The sequence below is a fragment of the Anser anser genome (assembly GCF_964211835.1).
Source record: "Anser anser genome assembly, chromosome: 1".
Classification (NCBI taxonomy): domain Eukaryota; kingdom Metazoa; phylum Chordata; class Aves; order Anseriformes; family Anatidae; genus Anser; species Anser anser.
In genome coordinates, this window is record NC_139720.1 from 114,463,794 (window position 1) to 114,485,217 (window position 21,424).

The following is a 21,424-nucleotide window of genomic DNA, read 5'->3' on the forward strand; positions in this document are numbered from 1 at the left end:
GAACAAAATACTAAGGGAAGCAGTGGTTTCTTCCTCTTTTGATGTCTTCAGATCAAGGGTGTATGCCTTTGTAGAAGATACATTTTAGGCGAACAGAAGTTACTGATCTCAGCACAGGAGTAACTCCCTGAAGTTTAATGAACTGCAATGTACAGGTTAGACCTATGATCTAATGTTCCTTTCTGGTGTTTAAAGTCTATAAGCTATGACCCAATGAAAGCCATAAGCCCCATGGTCTGTGGAGGCTTTGGAGAATTTCAGCTTTAACTTAAAAAGTCTTTAAGCTGCCTACTTATCTGCATGACCAGCACTGAAAATGTAAAGCAATATGTACTGATCCTTTGCTATGAAAGAAGCTAACAGCTGGATTCTCCTTCTCAGGGTGGCTGGGGTAGGGAAAAATACCCTCTGAAATACACATCAGTTGTGGGTATGCCTCAGCGAATCGTCTCACATGAGTCTTTAGTCTGGCTTTGCACTTGCTATGAGAAAATGAATCCATTATATTCAACTGGAATAGGTTAGCAAAAAAAAAAAAAAGAAAAAAAAGGATATCTTTTCCAAATGATGTGTACTGGCAGTGCTCAGGTTTCAGATGACTTCACTGGTCCTTTACTCCTTTCCAAATACTGCTTATAGCATTTGCAGCCTGCAGCATGTTTCTGTGACCTGGTTTAGTTCTATACCTGTGAATCCTTACACCTCAGTTTGGCACTCCCCACCACCTGTGTCTGTTGCACAGGCTGATATCAAGATTCATGGGCTTCCATGCAAACCTATGCAGTACTTTGGTAACAGAAATCCAGGAGTTGTTCTGTGGTGTAGTGTTAAGAAATGGATTTCTTAGCATCTGGAGATGTGGTTTTGATGTATGCTGTCTTCTCTGGAACACCTGAAAGCTTCTCTTTTCTGTTTCTTCCAGTAGTGGGACAAACAGACTGGGTCCACTGGATGAGATTTTCCTACTGGGGCAGAAGGTGGTCGTCAGTCAGGGAGGATGGGCCCCAAGATGTGGGGATGCTAGTTTAAAAGCAATTATTCAGTCTTGGAAGACTGCAAGGCTACGTTTCTGACTGACTGTAGAGGCTCAATGCATGCTGCCCATCTCCCCCACTTAGCGGAGGAGACCAAGTAGGTTGTGGTGCCATGCCAAACCCTGCCTGACCAGCAGCAGCTCCAGAACTTCATGGAGACATGTGAGGAGTTTGCCCCTCTTCTCACCTCGCATCTAGCATAGACCTAAACTTCTGTCAGTCTCATAAGTCTGATCTGCTAGTGGTCAGTAGCAAACCATTTTGGTGCTAGCCTGGTGGGAAATACAATACCAACGGAGGTTTGTGAAACAATTGCTACATGCTACCTTTTTTTGGCGGGGTGATAAACGTTGTCAAGGTGTCTGAAATAGAGTCTGGCTGTTTCAGGGAGTGAACGAGGAGATTACACCAGAACTGTTGACTACACACAGCTCCCCCTTGCGTGCTTTTTAGAGGAAACAACATTATGAAACAAACCAGGCTGCACGTACTAACATAAGTGGGGATTTTATGCCCTCCAAATGATGCTGCTATCAAAAGTGTGTCTGTAACAACCATTTTTCCTAACAGTTTTCTTTAACAGTTAAAAGAGCAGCATAGTGAGGTAGGCTTGTAGCAAGACAGTAACACTCACAAAACTATCTGGAGGATGTTGGGAAATGCTGTACCTCCTGAACCGTATCTATAAGAATAAAGCTGGAAAATTTTGTATGAAACATCAGGGTAAGGAAAGCTGGGTATGACTAGTCATCTCTCACCACTGCAGCAGAATACAAGCAAGCAAGCCAGGGAAATTGGAAATATTTGTATTGCAGGTAGAGTGAGAAAAAAGAGCAATACTGAGAGGGATTCAGCACTTTATATTGCTCTTCCACGTGTGTACTTGGAGTCAGCTCATTTGAAACAGTGTGTCTTTTATTGGTTTCACGTGTCTTTTTCTGAGATTTCCATACTTTAAAACAGCTACAGCTTCACAACCTTTGACTTGCACACCAAGGCATGGTGTACTAAAAGCAGTTTATTGACATATCCCAGAGTAGACAAAGGGAAAGAGGAATACTATAGTTATTACCATGGACATACCGATTGTTTCCTAACAACTGCATAATTCTTATGTGATGTGTTATAAGCCTAATGTAGGTAATACAAACAATATGGAACACATTGTGTCTGGCTCTCCAGCTTTTGGGGCACCGTTTCAGTCCAGCTAAGAAGTAAATGCCAGTTCATACTTTTCCTCTAGAGGAAGACCATTTTCCCTACACACATCTTGTTTGATACCAACAGAACAGAACAGAAAAGTGTATGTCGGGAAAGCTCTTTTGTTACTCTGGTTAAAAGATTTTTGTTCTTGTAACACATATGCAAAAAAGACAAAAGTTGACAGGATTTTTTTTTTTTTGATTCATTTAAAAATACAGGAGAATTGTTATTGGTTTAACATTATTATTGGTTTAACATTATTATTGGTTTAACCATTGCTAATGGTTTAACATAATGACCCTGCCACTGATGGAGTAATTTTGAACTAGGGAAATCTAGAAAACATTATTATTTTGGATGTACAAAAGTGGAAAGAAGGGCAGATTGCTGGCACCCCACTAATTTTTTTTTTTTTTCATTAGTAATTAGCAGTAAAGAATACCAAGAGAGTAGAGCGTTTCAAACTATAATAGATAGACTTTTCCTTTCTGCCTACTGCCCTGCTGAGTTTCTTCTCTAAATAAAGGTTTGGAAGCATCGCTTATAGGAAAAGAAAATTTGGGTAAATGCTGAATCTGGATGACAGGAATGATAATTGAGACAATTTACTCTCTGCAGCACTGACAGGATTCTGGACACAGTCAGAACACAGAACAAACTGTCCAAATGGAGAGGAAATTTGGGCAGCTCTTGCAAGTTTGGAACTCAAAGACAGAGGTTAACAACAGAGCTGATTTCTTTCCTACCACAGCAAGAGCATTACCAGGACAAAACAAGTCAGCCCACAAACTTCACTTTTCAACTTCGTATGTGCTTAGGAACTTGCTATCTATGTATACAAAATCTGCATTTTTGAAACGTAAGGCATATATATTTTATCATTTAACTGGTGCCACTCATTTACTGAAAAGAGGTATTCTCAAAGGTATACACTTCAGGCTGTAACCTGCATGTGTATATGTGATACTGCAGTGCAACAGGGAGAAGGGAAAGTAATTGTTTTATTTCTTCTCTCTTATTTGGAATCTAGTTTTGACCACACAATCCAAGAAAGAGTGGGGAAATGTGGTGTTCACGCATCTCTTTGCATGCAGTATTTCAATTCACATAATAATTTTATTCGCAGACTCACTCTGGCACTGTTCTTTCCAGCATGGTAAAAATAAAGATGGTGGTCAGTATGAAGCAGTCCTGCAGGTTTCACTCCTGATTTTCTTCTACTAGCTCATTTACAGGCCAACTCTGAATGAGGGAAGTCCATCACAGGCATTTGCAAGCCCATTCTCACCCTGGTTCTGTTGGTCAATCCTGGATTCCCAGCTTCAAGGACATCCCTAGAACCATGAATGCTATTGTATAAGCATCTCCGTTGTATGCTCCCTACAGTGCTTTTACCTCTTTCATGTTCTAGAAGTTGGGCTCACCCACATTCAGAATGAAGGACTGGGAGTTGTGGCATTTTGTCTCTTCTGTGTCTTACAAAAGCCATAGCCTTGTTATTCTGAAAAAAAAAAAAAAAAAAAAAGAAAAAAAAAAGAAAAAAAAAAAGAGGCTAGCCAAGATGCTTGCATGCTCTTTTAGTTAGCATTGTGCTATGTGGGACCCAGATGCTTTGCAGATTACACAAGAATAAGAGCAAAACATGTGCAACTTTATAATGTAGAGGAGGTAAGATGAAAATAACCAACTGAAAGGGTAAAAATATGCAGGGTGTTTGGGGGATGGGCAGTAAAGTGTTATCCAGACATGAACTTGTGCTATCTGTGTTTCCACCCTATAAAACAGTCCAGCAGTGACAAGGAGAGCAGTTTATCGCACATTCATGCCTCAACACTAGAGGAAGGCATGTGTTGCAGGAGGGAAAGTAGAAGCAGGTAACTGTGCACCTAGACTTCAGTCTAGGTGTGCAATTTCAAAATGGTTTTCTTCTCCCATACTATAGCTGACCTTTGAAATTAAAACCAAGCTGCCCTGCAGAGCAAACAGGAATCAAGATCTTAATTGATGTGGCACATCATTAGCTGCGTCAAAAGCTCTCAGTTTTAATGATGTTTCATAATCTTTTGTAATGATAGATGAGGCATACATTTTAAAAACAGTACATGGTGCAGCAGTGTGCAGATTGCATATATATGTATATTAATTTATGAAGTGGTTCTATAACAAAACGGTGCCATATTTTGCTACTATCAAAACTTGGGTACTTTGGGAAAGAGATATAAAAAAGTAGCTTTTACCTTACAGAAAATAAAGACTTGAGAGGTGAAGCTGTGGAAAAAAATATGATGATCTTTTCTCAGTCCACAGTACAAACAGCATGCAAACCACAGAACTTTGTGACTGCTTTCTTTCAAAAGAGATGAAAGATGGAGTAGAAAGCAAAGATGGATTTCATAGTTTCACCCCCAGGGATGGACAATTCTGGCTTCCATAAAGCTAACCATAATTTCATAGAAATGTTTGGAGAATCCCTTTTGGCAGTCTTGTGCATTATGAGTGAACAAATGCACAAATTCTTTATCCAAAATAACAAAACTCATTTTCTGTACCATGACATTTATTCTGTTTACAAGAGTAAAAAAGTACAAATCTGTAAAATATAAACAGGCTATTTTGTTCCTGAGTAGTGCTTGCAGTCGAAATGTATTGTTTGATATACTAGGCAAGGAAAAGAAAAGGCATAACTGAGATGGCATACTTTGTAGAAATTATGTTAAGAGCTGTCAGAAATATATCATCAGCATGGCCAGAGACAACAATGTTTCTCTGCAACCTCCTTTACAGGTTGCTCTGTGTGGATGTTAACAAACAGATAAATCTGGGGTGGGATTTGAATTAAGCCATTTACTCTCTGCATTATTTATAATTCTTTTAATCAATTAAATTGTAGCAGTGCTTCAGAAAGGGAGCTTCTGTAAGATGACCAAGTAGTATAGTAGTATATTAGTGGAATAGAAAAACTTCTCTGAATTCGATAAGGGAAACATAGAGTTTGTCTGAAAAATAAACAATGATATATTTGAAATGACCATCTGGGACATGGATAAGGATTCTACCTTGCAGTGTATCCCCCTGGAAAACTCATTATAAATGATACCTCAAATTTAGTGCCTACTAAAATATCGATAGTAGCCTTACTGAAAAAGCCAGGATCTCAGTAACCTCAATTACACTTTTCCAAAAAAGAGAATCAGAAAAGACAGAGAAATCTGCACAAAGTATATAATAATGTTGATCAAAACCAGTGTTTTACTTGCATCAGTTTTTATTTCCATGTATTGCCAATCACCCAGTTGGGGAAAGTGTAAAATTAGAATTCCAGGATAAAAACTGAGAGACTTGCAGATCACTCTTAAATAGATTTCAGTAAGAGTTTGTGGAGCAATGAGGATAGGACAATCACTTTCAAATGTTAAACATTGATACAGAGCAAACAAAATCAGAAATTTACTACCATGAAGAAATCCAAGTTATAACAAGTATTGGAAATGGCTGGAATAGAAAACTGACCTGAGATCACATTCCATGACTGGATCAAGAAGAGTAGTATGCCAAAAATGAGAGGGTAAATATTTAGAAAGAACCCTAAAGCTCTGCTTTTCATCTCTAATTCCTGTAGTAGATAAACACAACATCAATAAGTTCTGGGAAATGTTAAAAGCTGTATTAAGACAGTTGGTCTTCTTTTCAGGAAGCTATCATCAGAGCATTTCAAGATACTTCGCAATTTAGAAGTGGGGGAAGAGTTTTCTTTTTAGCTATACCAGCTGTTGAGACTTTTTCTTAACTCACCTTCTGAAAAAAGCTTGAACATAAGAACACACAAGCTTTGAAAATTATTCAACTCATGAAAAGAAGTATCAATTTTCCAATTACTTTAAAATTGTTTAGAAGAGGGAAATAAGTCACATTCACGTAAATGGAGAAAAATTGATACTGACATGGAAAGTAAAGGTGAAGATGGGAAAAGCAGTGCCATGCTGCGATACTTACATCCATAAAGGAAAGCTGCATTAAAACCTTTCACAGAGATACACAGCTGTTTGTCAGAATTATAGACAGCTAGGACAAATGCTAGAGAAGGTGCAATTAAACTTAAATTTCATCGTATGTGTTGGACTTGCTGGAATAATAGGTATTTGAAAGAAATAGCACTAAGAGATCCAACAACAGTGAAATTTATCATGCATTGAAACAAAATTTCACATCTCTGTGTGGTGACTGCTCACTTCTTTGAAATCTAAGCTGGCTGTTTCCTAAATATATTCATAAACTACTTGCATAGGAGAAGCAGAACACCGTAGTATTCTGGAAAAAACAAACAAACAAACAAACAAAAACCATCCAAATACCTCCCCACTCCCGTTCCCTTGCACACAGATGCACACATATTCACACTCATTCTCATTCTGTATATTGAAACTTGGAGGACTTCTCTGATCTGCAGTTGTAAAGTACAGTTTACCACGGGGAACATTGCTAAGCTTAATGAATTCTCCTTTGTTTCTTGCAGCTCTCAAAATGCTATTGTGTAAACACGTCAAGTTACATCCATACAAACACACACATTACAGTGTTGTAATGTGTAACACATACATAACAGTGTTCTTTTAATCATTATCACTGCTAATAATATTATGTACATCCTCACACAGAGAGAGAGGATATATTTTGTTTGGAGATGAAAACATCTTCATGCTAGATGTGGTTTTATTTCTCTATCTCCCTTAATAAAAAACAAACAGACAAACAAACAAAGCTGAGCAACACGTAGTTATCAATATCCATAGGGTTTGAATGGATTACATTTTCTTCTCTACTTTATATGGAAGAAAAAAATAACAAAAGATTGTTACAAATGGTTTGTTTTGTGTTAACTCAGCTGGAACATCTCAGTAAGACTTTCTGGTCTACTCAGTAGTAGCTTTTTTGCTGTTCTTCATTAGATGATGCCAGCAACCAGGGTTTAGTCTTTTCTCTGTTTAAATAAATAAACAAATAAATAAATAAATAAAATAAACCTTTATATTTCAGTTTAAATTGGCAGATTTTACATTTATACATAGATTTTTACTTTTTTTTAACACTTAAAGGAAAGGTGTTAACATCACTTACAGTGATGCATTTATGGAGTTAACATCTTGGAATAACTAAATACAATGGTTAAGCTTCAATTATTAGACAAGTATGAGTATTCTCTAATACTTTAGTAGGCTACTTTCCTTCAGTATTACTTATAACCTAGTTCAATAATGACATTTCACTATTCATTATTCTCCCTTGAAGTTTCATATACACATGCTTAGCCCACAGTTCTCTCAACCTTGAACTATTTAAGAACTGATAGTGCTTGATTGATTTCCTCTGTGCTTCAAGACTCTTTTACCTTCTTGAAAGCCTAGGATTCCTTCTGTTATTTATACATTCTGTGCTTACATATTTACATGATAAAAACTCTGGTGATATCAATAATCATATTATTAAGTCTAGTTGGTTTGTTATATTTTTTTTCATTTTTTTTTCAGAGCTTAATTGTGATTGATAAAACCATTTAACTCATCAGATTATTCAGTTATACTCAATTCACACGCCTGAAGTGCTGTATTTACATTTACTGTTCTTCTTGCTTTACTAATTTGAGACTTTTGCTTGGACATCTCCAGTCATTCTGCTTTTACAGCAGGTGCAGGCCATTTATGTTACAGGCTTTTTCCTGCTTTGTAACTGTGCTTGCATTTCTACTCTCTCTTCACAGTTTTGTTATTAACCTCTGCATCAGGGCAGCATGCATTAGCAATCGCTCTTCTCACAGCTCCTCTGATTTCTTCTATATGAATATTCAGCTTCTCCCTCTTTGCTTGCTAAACCTTTAAGTACCTCATTTGCTTTCTACATTCTCTTCGTCAGAGTAGACCATCTTAATTGCATCAAGTACAGCCTGGATGTGACAACTCAAGTTTTGCATTATATTGATGGATGTGTTAGTATCCACCAGGATACCAGGGTTCTTTATTTCCCAATCTGCTTTACAATTACAAATTTACTTTAGTTCTTTTTTGCTTTGCTAACCCCCTTCTGCTACTTTTAAGGGTAGTGGGGAGTCACACTGGTAAAGATATCAGTTTATATGAACACTAATTCACACTGTTCACAGTCTTGCACATTTAGGTTCTTTATGTGAGGGTTTGGTCTTACTGCTCCTTTATATTTTACAGTCTCTTGATCAGATCTGGAGATGGTTTTATTCCCAGTAGGTGCACACAGACACACACATACACAGACCTGACCAATAACATATCAACATGGATGGGAGAACAGTGCTTTTGTAAGCAACCCCTACACACAAAAAATGCTCACATAAGCATAAGCAATATGAATGGCCTGATCCCACTTGTTCTTGCCAGTCACAAAGTTTGATAGTGGATTTTACACAGACTCACAAGGAATCGCTCTGAAAGCTTTTGCATTCTTCAGTTACAATGCTGCAAACAAGGTGCCAGATGCCACGCAGTAACTGCACATCATTCGCTGGGCACCCTGAAGTGACCATTAGCCTTAACTAGCCACATAACAATCCCAGCTGGCTGGATAAAAATGTGGCCTTGTGCATCCACCTGTGCTATGGGGCACGTGTCATTACAAAGTAACTCTTAGGGTTGTTATGGCCCAGACCATCCAGGAATGGTGAGGTTCTCCTTTCCTCCTTTCAGCACGTTCTATTTTTTCCCACCCAAAATGACAACTCTCATGGCAACACTGGGCTCCCACACAAGCACGGTCAGTCACAGTTAATACACACAGGAAGAGGCTTGTTTATCATCATGTGTACACTCCTTTAGCCTGTTCAGGTAAAAGGGCTGTATTGCTGGTCAGGGTCCAGATTCTGTTTGGTGACACCAGCCATCTCTCTTTTTGCTTGGTTATCTTCATGTCAGCAAGCTCAAGCCTCTGAACTGGAAGCTCCCAGATGAGTCCCTGGTTACCTAATGGGTAATTCTTCCCTCTTCAGATTGCAGACATGAGATGTAACTGGTTTAAGAGACTAGTGTATGTTGGTTCAACAACACAACTAAAAAATAATAATTCAGTGATCAATGGTTAATAAATACATCATTATTAAATTAGAGTTGTATCATTTTGCACTTGATTACATACAATGAATTTACCAGTTATTAGTCTTTGGTATCACAAATCACAGCTGCCATTTAAGTAAAATTCTATCACATTTCAGTCACCCCACCACTTCATATTAGGGTACATATCCTTCCTTACACTGCTCTCCCACAACACACAAAACCCTTGCCCTTGAGTTGTTTTAATCATTCCTCTGGTTTTCTTAAGATTCTGTAGCTAGTTAAGAGAACTGGTGTTCCAAGGGGACCTCTTGCCTACCATTAACCATCATGAAATCAAGGAGATATGACCCCTTTCTAAATAATGAACTGATCTCCAGTTTTAAACAGTGAAGGAAAAAAAAAAACATTGTCTTACAGTCTGGGTATTACTATAGTTTTATAGACCCTCAAAGACCACAGTTTAATCATAACCCTATTCCTGGTGGAACAGTGAAGTCAGAGCTACCTGAGTGTTTCTGTAGTAGTGTCTGCACTAGTCTCCAGTAGTTTGCTGGAATATTTAAAAAAGAAGGAAGTAGCTAAAGAAGACCAAAGAATAAGGTGTCCAGAGGGAGTTTTATACTGAAAGAGATCCTTTAAATCTTGTGGCAGGACATTTGAAAAGCTTCGATTTTACTAATTGTCTCTTTTTATAAAAGAATGTAAGAATGCTAGCAACTCAGTCCATGCTCAAAGATGTTTTATTGTCCTCATCACTGTGATTTTTTCTTTTTTTTTTCCCCCACGGCACCCTCAAAGAGAGAACTTTACCTTTATTTAGCATGTATGGGACTGTGGCAGAAAGAGAGCAAGCACTAAATCTGTAGAAATCTGTACCAAAGCAATGAATTGCACCAACGTTCCTAACTCTCAGATCCATTCTTTAATCATGAGATCATGCTTCAGCAGCAGCAATCTGTACTGTATGGCTTCCTCCCACCAAATTGTATACATTTGTATTTAAAACTCTATAGTAGATGTGCCAGTTCATTTAGAGTGCCTGTTTTTCCCCATACGGATCTAATTTGCATTAGGAAGATAAATGGAAAATTCAAATACTCAGGAAGGCTGATACTAGTTGACATGCACTGCATGTTGCATTTATCTTCCCTCCTGACCAAGTCATTTTTCTGTGGCTATATCTTCAGATCTTTAAACTTGGAACTTAATGCAGAGAGTTTATTGGTTTCCAGGTAGTGGTTTGAGGCTCAAACCACTGCAGGTGTGTGGCCAAGAGGTGCTAACTGGGTGATGGATTCACAAAAATTGGGAACACAACAGCTAAGTCAAATTAAAGCAAGAATCCAGCTGATTATAGGGGGCTTTGTATCAAACTCTGTGGGGATTTAGAAAGCAATACACATTGCAACAAATCAGAAGAACCCTCTGGTTCCCTGATTTTCCTATTCATAGAAATGCTACAAGTTTTCTTTTCCTAATATAGTTGTTTTCTGCTGAGCTGCAACTTTCAATAATAAAATCTCAGAACCATTAATGATGTAGGAAATGTTAAAGGGAATAGCTAGCTGTTAAAGAGAATAATAACTTATTCTTAGGAGAAAATACAAATGTACCTGAGCAATATTTGCCTTCAAAAATTTCCTTGAGATTACCCTTGAAGACATTAAAAACCGTCTAACAAGAATAGCTTGGAAGTCAGTGAAACAGGTAATAATATTGGATATGGAGGCCAGAATTATGCCAGCCTGGGCATGACACTCAAATTACTACAAGAACAATACATTTTCTTGTTTCCCATTCTGCTATTACTTAGGAGAGCACCTTGCCTTACCTTTGTGCCAAAGGAGATTTCCTTCCCTTTACCAATACAGGCTGGTACCTGGCTGTTCAGAAACAAGGTGATTGCCTTGTGAAGGGTGGTTAAAAACAGAAAATTTGATACCTAGGCCTGCTGGCTTGTCCAACTTTCACAGGGAATCCTAACATCAAGGTAAAATAAACCCTGAGAGTGGAGACTGAGTGGGAAAGTAGAGTGCTTGACTTCTATTGCTGTCTAAGGTATAAACACTTCTATTAAATCATCAGGGGCAATGCTATGGACAGTTTTGAAATCTTCAGTAAAAAACAAGCAATGTGGTTTATGCTTTCAGAATATGAAATTGAGAGATCCTTTTTCCTGAGAATGAAGTGTGTCCTAGCCAAGAGGAATGCAGGATTGACATGCAGTGGCTACAAGGTAATGTATATGAGCTTTTATTTTCATGTATTCAACAAGAGACAAGTTCACTCAGTTAGTTTGTTTTTAAATATGTGTGGCTGAAAGCAAAGTCTTTGACAGGAAGTATTAGAACAGATGCAAAAGTGCTGATTGCAGACTCCCTCAGTAATGCAACTCTAGACTCTCCCACAGTGAGTTAGAGTTTGCTTTGTAGCACATTTCCACATCCTGATCCCCTGATCTTTCAGACTGGGGCCTGGAGCACACCCACAAGGGTGAAAATAGAGAGCACAGACAGGTCTCATTCCCTTCTGGGACTGGAGGCAGGTGGGGCAGGAATCCAGACACAGGAAGGTCCCATCTCCCTCTGCCTTGGTATTACCACACTTTGAGCAGCCATGGAGTTGCACAGGTCACCTCAGTGGCCTGGCTAGAATTACCTCAATGTCAATGAGACCATAACATTGCCCTAAATCATCGTTATCAGCTCAGGGTTTGAGCCACCAAGTTTGTCTACAAATCCTATTGCTTGCAGTAATTTTCTATTTACTACATGAAATCAGCAAGCCACAGCAAAGACTGAAATTCTACAGTAACACCTGCCGTTCAGGTAGCTCCTCATCTCAGCTTTACAGTATGTACTTGCTGCTCTTTGAGCTGCACTGTAAAATTTTATCACTTAAGCATCAGGAGAGAAGGGTATTTCACATACAGTCTGGTGAGGATTTGTTTTGTCCGTGTCATTCAAAAACAAAAAGAAAAAAATGCAAGAGAAGCGGGACTTGTTTAAGGAACATGTTCCAGGTTCAGACATATATCTGCTTATTTACACTGTTATCTACCTGGTTACACTGATAGTTCTTCATTACGGGCCCTTGTTTGCTCAGCTGCTTCCCAGCAAAAATGGATATGTCCCAAAGCAGAAAGTGAAATCAGGTAAAAAAGTAGAGCTTGTAGTGGTGGCATCACTGTTTTTTTTTTTTTTTTTTCCATTTATGACAGGTAATTAGGGGAATCACCTTCTTTCTCTTTTTGTTCATTATCACAAGTTTACACAGTGAAACAGTTAAGGACGTATTCTTCTAGAAAGATGTTGGCTTAAATTTATTATTCTCTTTGTACTTAGGGTCAGGACTTAATACTATTGAGCATATCATGTGAATAGCTAAAGTGCAGGAAAAACTCGTGAATCAAGTATTATGAGAATTAGTAGGATTTGCTGGAAGATCTTAAATAAGTTTCTGAGCATACTAATAACTTGATGATTGGAGGGGAGGAAGGAAGGTCATACCAGAGGAGCCTATTTATAGGTGATTGTTTAGTAGGTTGTTTGTAGTACTAAATACACTGGAAATTAATTCCTTTACATTGGACCCAGTTAAAAGTCAAGCATATATGGAAATTAATAATGGATGTCTAGAATGTATTTCTGGTTCTCCACAAAGCCCAGGCAGTTTCTTGCCTGCTGTTTGGAGTAGAAAATTGGCAGGAGCACAAATAATTTCTAAACACCAGCACTACATTAAATAAATCTTATATTCTGGAAGAGTCCCCAGGTTATTATTTTTTTCCCCTCTCTTTAGCAGACTTTGTGAATTTTTACAGGCCAACACTGAAGTTAACACTCGTGTGATTGGGAATTGTATATGGTGATTCAGGAATCTGATCTCAAGACCCTGGATTTGGTCACACACCAAAAGAATGCCAGATGAAGAACTTAGTTAAAACTCATTTTCAGTGCATTTACACATACAGTATTTAATCTTTATAAATGCAATACATTAACTTCAACTGGATTTTTGAAGTGTGTGTTTTTCACCAGAAAAAGTGGGTCATGAAAAAGTAGATGTTTATGTGTACCCATGAGAGAGTGAGAATCTGAGACATTTAAAAAAGCAACTTCCAGATTTTTTGATTAGCAAACAAGAATTCTGACTGGATCTAGAAGAAATTTATACCTAAGAAAGTTTAAAGTGTTGACTAGGAAGCAGTGTAGCTAGTCCCAAAGAGCATATGCTTTAATACTGGATTGATCATGTTAGCAGCAGTAAACACAAAAACTGCATTTATTGTGTTTTAATCTCCATTTATAAATTAACCACGCTTCTGAAGCCCTAAGACTATGCAGTAATTGTGTTATAAGGGTGTATTGCTTTATAACTTCATTGAAACTGGGTGGTCAGCTGACTTGCAGCCTCTTCCATTGCCATCAGATACTGAGTGTGTTTTCTTTTCATGCCAGGTGATCCATTGCAGTGGCTATTTGAAGATACGGCAGTATATGCTAGATATGTCTTTGTATGATTCCTGTTACCAAATCGTTGGACTGGTGGCTGTAGGTCAATCTTTACCTCCCAGTGCAATCACTGAGATCAAACTTCACAGTAACATGTTTATGTTCAGAGCAAGTTTGGACTTAAAATTAATATTCCTAGATTCCAGGTAAGCAGCTATTTCATTTCTAGCATAAAATGTTTTCAAAGTCAAGTGTTATAAGTTGCGGTGGTTTCCAAACAAATCAAAATACCTATAAAAAGGAAAGCAGTACAAAATAAATCTGGAAGACAAACACTATGAGCTCTTCAAAGCTCTTCAGGTAGCTGGATAGGCCACACTTTGTCTTGAATGCCAACATATGAGCCTGTATACTTTAACTAATAGTTCACTACATTTTCAGAGAGTCAGCTAAAGCCTTGTTGCTATGATTAATGTGCAGAAGAGCAGTAAAACATTTTTACCTTAAAGAAGATAAATTTTAACATGCAAACCTAGTGGAAGTAATAATCGTGCACCATCATCTGTAATTGAAACACTGAGCTCAAATTACTTTTCAGGGTCATCCAGAAAGCTTTTGGCAAAGTAGTAAGAAAAAAAAAGTAGTAAGAGTATTTTACACTTTAATGCCTTAACATTTTAATGCCTTAACAATGAAACCAACCCTACTAATTGGGGTTGGAAGGAAGCAAAGAAAATGAATTCCATTGGCTACTACTTGGAAACACCGCCTTCCTAAAGAAAACTTGGGAAAATATTTCTGCTTAGGAAAGAGAACCTCGTCTCCACCCTCGGTAGATGTGGCTCACATACCAGCTAGGAAGAGAAGAGCACAAAAACAAAACTGAAGGAATTGTGAAATGACTCACTTAACCCTTTTTGAAAACTTGCTGTCTTTTAGTATACAATGATTCTTTGTACAGTTCAGTTCAAGATACCTTCAGGGGAAAAGCCCAGTTCCCAGACAATATAACAGATTTGATCATTGACAAGATGATCATTCTTTAGAAATCCCTGCATGTGGAGCAGTATGTCACATACTCTCTCATTTCCCTGACATGCTGGATTTGTGAGAAGCAGAAATGATATTTATGTGTAACAGTGAAAAAGACTGTATCCAAGACTGGGGAAGTTTTGCATGGCAGATCAACCATGCAAGAACATGCTTCTTTTCCATGCTAAGTCAATGAGATAGTGGGCCATCAGCTGCTAAAATACAAAGAACTAGTTGTTTCTGGAATCCTTCCTTTTTTTTTTTTCTTCTTTTTTTCTTCTTTTTTTTTTTCTCTCTCTCTCTCTTTTTTTTTTTGGCATGCTTTACTTAATGTAACAGCTACAAAGAAGCACACGGGGTTCAGCAACATGTCTTTGCATGTGGAAAAAAGGAAATGATGTGCCTAAGAGGAACTGCCTGGAGACATAAGTGTCTTCAAAGGAGACAGTATAACCAGAGGTGTTGACAGGAGCACAGATATAACCAGTACTCTTGCATAGCTGTGTTTACCAAAGAGCAGATGTGTGTCATCCACACACAGGATAGCTGGGGGTATTAAGCGCTACCAGAGCCCTTTGCTTTCCCAGCTGAGCAAACCAAGTTATATTTGCCCCAAGTAGGGGTGTACTAGGAATAAGACAAAACTGTTTTCAGGCTTGCTTCTGGTATCCATGCAAGAAAAAGAGTTGGTAGATCTTTAGAGGTAACAGTCACAGAGCAGAGAGGCATTACAGCATTACAGCCATAGGAAGAAACAGGCAAGACTTTCTAGATGCTCAATACAATGTAAAATGTTCATTTGTCAAGGTAACTGGAAAAAGGAGGCAGACGCTTCCCTCTAAATGATCTGCAGCTTCTGATTTAGGTGGTGCAGCCTATTTTTCCATTGCTACAGAGATTACAAAGGTTTTAGGGAACTCTAGAGGGCAGAGCTGATCATTAGGGCAAGCTCTTTCTTTCTCCGTGTGTGTTGTCACAGATAACAACACTCAGAGCCCAGGCTCCCTACAGCAGCTTACTGAGGGGTTGCTTTTGTGTTAAGGACATCAAGCAGCTAAGTTTATTTCTAGATTCCAACTTTTAAAGTGAAGCTGCATTTCCAGAAACATTCACACCTGGCTTGGGTTTGTAGCTTTTTGCTTGTTTGTTTTCTGGATTAACTGTCTCTGTACTCACCCATTAAGTGAGCAGAACGAACTGCCAGCTTTGTTTTAATTGCAGTAAATCCAGAAGGAGCATTGAAATCTGAACGGGACTTTATACCAGTATTTCATCACGCTGATAGGTGATTAAATTCTTAAGTGAGAAATTGGGCTCCTAGAACTGTAAACCAGGAAGGACAGGGCACACTGCAGAGGAGAAACAGAACCATGTGCTCACATAGCCTGCTGCAGAAAGAGAGCACACATGCTCGCTCTGCGTTGGTCATCCCTGAGGCAAAGGCATGCAAGACTTTCCCAAATGAAGGTATAGCTAGGGGAAGTATGGATGTATTTGTACTGTATTTGTAAGAACTCAGGCCATGAAGGCATTGTTTTTTTCTGTTGTTGTTGTTTTTCTGATTTCCTTGAAGTCCACATGATTACTTAGTGCTAAAGCAAGAGTAAACAAGATACATAATAGTTATTAAAAAAAAAAAGAGAGAGAGAGAGAACAGGAAAAGGGGAAAAAAAAGAAAAAAAAAGAAAAAAAAAGTTTACATTATCTGCAGCCCTCAGTGGCACATGTTGCTTGAGACCCCTGCATTCCTTTCTGCAGATGCTGCTGTGTTATTCTTTGATACGGAGTGTATCTACATCAGTGTTTTAGTTCAGACCAGCAGCATCCTTTTGAAGTGAATGTCCTGGCCATCCTCACTCACTGTGCTGCAGTTTGTGTCATTAGGAGGCCTTAGACTTGTGAACTGGATTCCTTCCAGAAGAGTCTAACCTGGAAGCCAACCTCCAGGAGACTTTTAGGTGTGTCCCAGTGTATTTCTGGCCAGTGCAGCCTTGTTGTTTAATGTCTGCAGAGATGTTGCTGTTTCAAATTCTTCCATTATTCTTCCCCTTCTTCTCAAGTGAGGAAGTTTTTCTCAAGTCTAGCTTCAGCTTTCCTTTTCTTAGCTTGTGATCTTCATAGCTCCTTGTCTCTCCACATTCTTAGCTGGAATAAACTCCTGCTTCCTTCTTCTGTTAGTCATTAGCCTGAATTTATTTATAGACCATGATCACAGCCTCTATGGACTGACATACATGCTATACTTGTATGTTTGCAAAAGCAAATGAAAATTTGTCAGCAGTGCACAAGAGTAGTTTTATTGTTTCGTGACTGGCTCCTCAACTGGATTTTTGTGCAAAGGATCATGCATGGCGGTGGCAAAAGCCCAAAGCTGAAATAAGTAAAAGAACTCTTTCCTGTCTGTGTGTAAGGCTGGCCAGGGAATAGCTGCACCTTGCTTTGGCTGGGTTGAGAGGGTTTATGTTCTTATAAAGATGAGGATTCTGTTTCCAAAACTAATATTTTGTCCTACAGTTTTTAGGTACCTGATTTGTTGGCACAATCAAAAGTTAGATTAATGAAACTGAATATTCCTAGAGCTTTTGCTTATTATGGAATCTTCCTTTTCTAGAGTGACTGAGTTAACTGGATATGAGCCCCAAGATCTGATAGAAAAAACTCTCTACCACCATGTTCATGGCTGTGATGTGTTCCATTTACGATATGCTCATCATCTGTGTAAGTAAAAAGAATGCTAGACTGAAATTTATTAGCCAGAGTGAGAAGTTTTGCAGGCAACAGGCACTATGCTGGAAAGTAAAGAAAGGTTTCCATGTCTTGACTGAAGCTTGATTTTCAAAAGTGCTTGGCTATCACTTAAGGAAATGATTACTTCTGCAAATAAGCTAGATAGTGAATATGCTGTGCTTATACAAATATATCTGGGTACTTTTATCTTAGACTTAAAGGATCTGAGCTCTTTTGAAAATGTGGACTTGATTCTGGGTAGTGAACTCCTGAAGGAAAAAAAAAAAAAAGAAAATACAAAAGAGCAAGTGAGTGAGCAAGACGGGAAAATCTGGACTTTACTATCCTCTGTTGTTAGAAGAAAAATTATGCAAGAGCTCCCCATTCCTCTGAAACATGTTAGTAATAATCAACCCATGTTTGAAGTGAATGCAAACCCAAAAAATCCTGAGATGAATGTTCATTAATAGCATGTGGATGAGGTTTGGAGAATGGAGTGTCAGGAAAAAAAATTACACGTTTAATAATTCCCCATCTGCCAACAGAGACACTAATCATATCTTCAAACATCTGGATTTGGGAAGTAGTTCATTCAGTAGCACATTAATTTGAGAAGCAAATTGAGGGAATAGCTGAAATCTGGACTTGGCTCAGTCTGTTGCAGCCCATACGATGCAAAGATGAAATCCAAAAACCAATGTCAGTGAATTTTTTTCCAGATTGCTTCTGTGGACTGAAAGCAGCCAGAGTCAAATACTTCTTTTAGGCTTCCTGAAGGACAAGGTAGTTGGTTCTTCACCTTACTCTGTGCTGTTCATGAGGATTTGGAATATAAAAGAAGGATGTAATTGTGTTTGGCACAAATCAGTGCTGGAACTCCAAGTACTGAATTCTTTTGATGGCCATGTGTACTACACCTGCAAAAGCAAAAGTTGATCTTTACAGCAAGATCATATTTACCATAATGCTATTGAAGGTTTTGAGTCAATATAAAATATAAACTAGAATGATTCTGTAATCAGGGATTACAGAATGCCATATTGGGGGCATCCTTTTTGTAGTGCTAATTTCTGCATCTGGTTGTGAATGTCAACCTGTAAAAAAATTACTCTTTATTTGTACATGACTATTTAAAATACCCATATCAACCATTATACAGATGCTTCCAATATAGCCACAATCATCTCTGGAAAACAGTTTATCCATTTTAGAGCAGAGTCATGGATAGCTCTGTCTGTGTGGGAGAAGATCTGTAGTCTGGCTACCAGTTTGACCTATGTCAGACTGGAGTTTTAAAAAGAGACACATCATGTTTACTGACTTAAAAAAAAAAAAAGGGAACAAACAGACAAACAAAAAACATTAACAAAACAGAATAACTGAAAACAGTCTCTAGATACTGTACCTGAATTGCAAAGATAAATTATTGTAAAGTTTAAAATCAGAAAAAAAAAATACAAGATCATAGCAATTAAATGCCAAGAACCAAAAGGAGGAAATGGCTAATGCTTGGGCAACAGTAGGAACAGTGCAGGATCATGGTCAGAATACTAAGCAACAGGAATTATTAAAACAGATGTAAAGTGTACAAACTTCCTCTGGGGAGCACTGTTATAACTCACCCACCATCCATCAGCAAATGTCTGAGGAACACAAACAGTAAAAGGTTGGCAGGTTTGACGTACCCTTCTATAAAACAATCTGATGATTAAGTGTCATCTGATGAAGAAATCTGGAGAGAAACATCTTACACCTAATAAGGGTATTAAGCAAAAAAGGAAAATATAGCAACCCTAAAATAGGGTAACCGATTGCTCTTTCTTAGAGGAAAAAAAGCCCAAACTGAAGACCTGAAGTTAGTGAACTTTGTTAGGCAGCACAGAGAACAAAACAAAGGAAACAGTGAGGGGAACAAGTTAGACGGAATATAAAAAGAACATCAGACTATGAGGAAAACGTAGATGTGAATATTTGCCTAAGGTGTGCTGGCAGTAAACAGCGTTTCCTGTTTTAAACATTTGATTTACTTCCTGCTCTATGAAAAAGCTTCTGATGTTTGAACTAGCGCTATTTATTTCTATAGCACCATCAATATACACAGTGTTTTCTCTGCAACAGGGGAAATGTGGCCACACAAATGATGACTCCTTTCATTCTGAAAGACATTTAGAACGTCTCCTTAGATTTAGAAACTTTCATCTAAAAGACAGGCTAGAGAAGCTCTTCCAGTCCAGACAAAATATTCCTCTATTCCAGAACAGACAAACTATTTTTCTGGCCTCAGAGAAATCATCTCTCATGAAAAAAAAATCATTTGTACCACCATCTTTCTGTGAGGAAGATTTTGTGCATCCCACATGTTGTAGCATCATTGCTCTTCCCACATTATAAACTCTTAAAAGAATCACATCTCTGTGCCTTGGCAAGACAACCCACAGCCCCATCTGATGCCATCACCAAAATGTTTTGCTGCTTCCTGGAAGTCAACCTATGTATTTATAGAACCTATCTTATGGGAGAGCACAGTCTGCTGTCCAGGGCATTGAATCTGCTGTTGCTCCCCTGGCAATCCAGCCTTCTGGCAGAGCTGCACTAGTTTTTAAGAGGGTAAAAGAACTGTAGAGGCTGCTGGGGCGCCAACCCCTGACCACACCACCCAAGAGCTGGGCCAATGACATGCCAGGTTGTGTGCACCAGGGAAGATAAACCAGTAACTGCTGCGAGAGCAGAACCAAGAAGTCCATTTCTCTGAGTGGTATCTTGAAGTGCAGGCTGGCAACTCCCAGCCACATGCCTGTGAGCCTGCTGGAGCTTTTAAAATAGCCATTTGTGACAGGCCAGAAGGACCAGCCCAGCCAGCCCAATGCCTTTTTCAGCTTGCCTGCTAAACCAGGAGGGAACCACAACACAGGAACACCCAGCTACAAATGGCACATCTCAGAGCCAAGGCTAAAGCCACTGAGTCCTCCCTGTCTGATTGCAGCGGAGGCCACCAAGAAGTCTGAGCCTGCACAGATCATCTTGGTAGTGGATTTACCTCACTCCCATTTCTGAGGTTTCCCAATCAGCATCAAACAGGATAATTTCACCAAGAGCCAAATGGAAATTGACCTCATTTACTGTATCAGAAGCACAGCTACTGTCCCTTAGCCAAGGTCAGACTTTCCCCACATTGCTAAAAATGCATGAGACATGGAGTCCTCCCCTGTCCCAAGAGAAATATTGGTTTGTCCATGTAATTAGGAAGGAAGGCTGAACACTGTAGTCCTCAGTGGTTTTCACATCTTTTAAAATACTGTCTTAACTGGAGAGCTAAAACAGGGATTAAAAAAAAAAAAAAGAGTTAGTGAAAAGCCAAAGCACATGGAAGAACTCTGTGATAGCTGGTGAACCACTAGAGCATTAATCTCCATTGTGGAAAACTGAGGCCCCATTACAAAAATATTTGTTATATTATCCAAGCCAAAACGTAAGTATCATTTGCTAGGAGTGGACAATTTGGATTATAGAATGGCAAGAGACATTGTGAATCCACGGAACTTGATTGGTTATTAACAAATATCTTTACAACAGGTTTATTTGGCATCATTAGACTGAATCTGTGAGTAGCAGATACAACACCTTTACTTTGGAGTGACATATTGCACTTTAAGAGTATATGTGTCTATATATTTTGTGTGTGTGTTTATGAAACTATAAACATTTCCCCTATTTTTTTATTTTTTTTTTTTTTAATATCTGCACATAGGTCCTCCTCTCCCTGCCTCTCTACAATCAATCTGTGTAGAAATGTAGGCATGAGAAAGAACACCTGTAAGCATGAGGCAAAAAGATGATGTATGAGAGACTTCAAACTCTAAATAGTTCTACAGTCATTTAGTAAGAACCTGATTTTCTT

General features: G+C 38.5%; 1 protein-coding gene across 2 annotated transcripts in view; it reads left to right on the forward strand.

The window, feature by feature from the left end:
• SIM2 (SIM bHLH transcription factor 2) overlaps positions 1-21,424 on the forward strand; it is a 59,494-nt gene that overhangs the window by 20,656 nt on the left and 17,414 nt on the right. For both annotated transcript variants that reach the window (XM_083814044.1, XM_083814045.1), the window contains 3 exons: positions 11,464-11,549; positions 13,774-13,973; positions 17,411-17,517. In XM_083814044.1, coding sequence (XP_083670170.1) covers positions 11,464-11,549; positions 13,774-13,973; positions 17,411-17,517 — 393 coding nt within the window. The remainder of the gene's footprint in view (positions 1-11,463; positions 11,550-13,773; positions 13,974-17,410; positions 17,518-21,424) is intronic.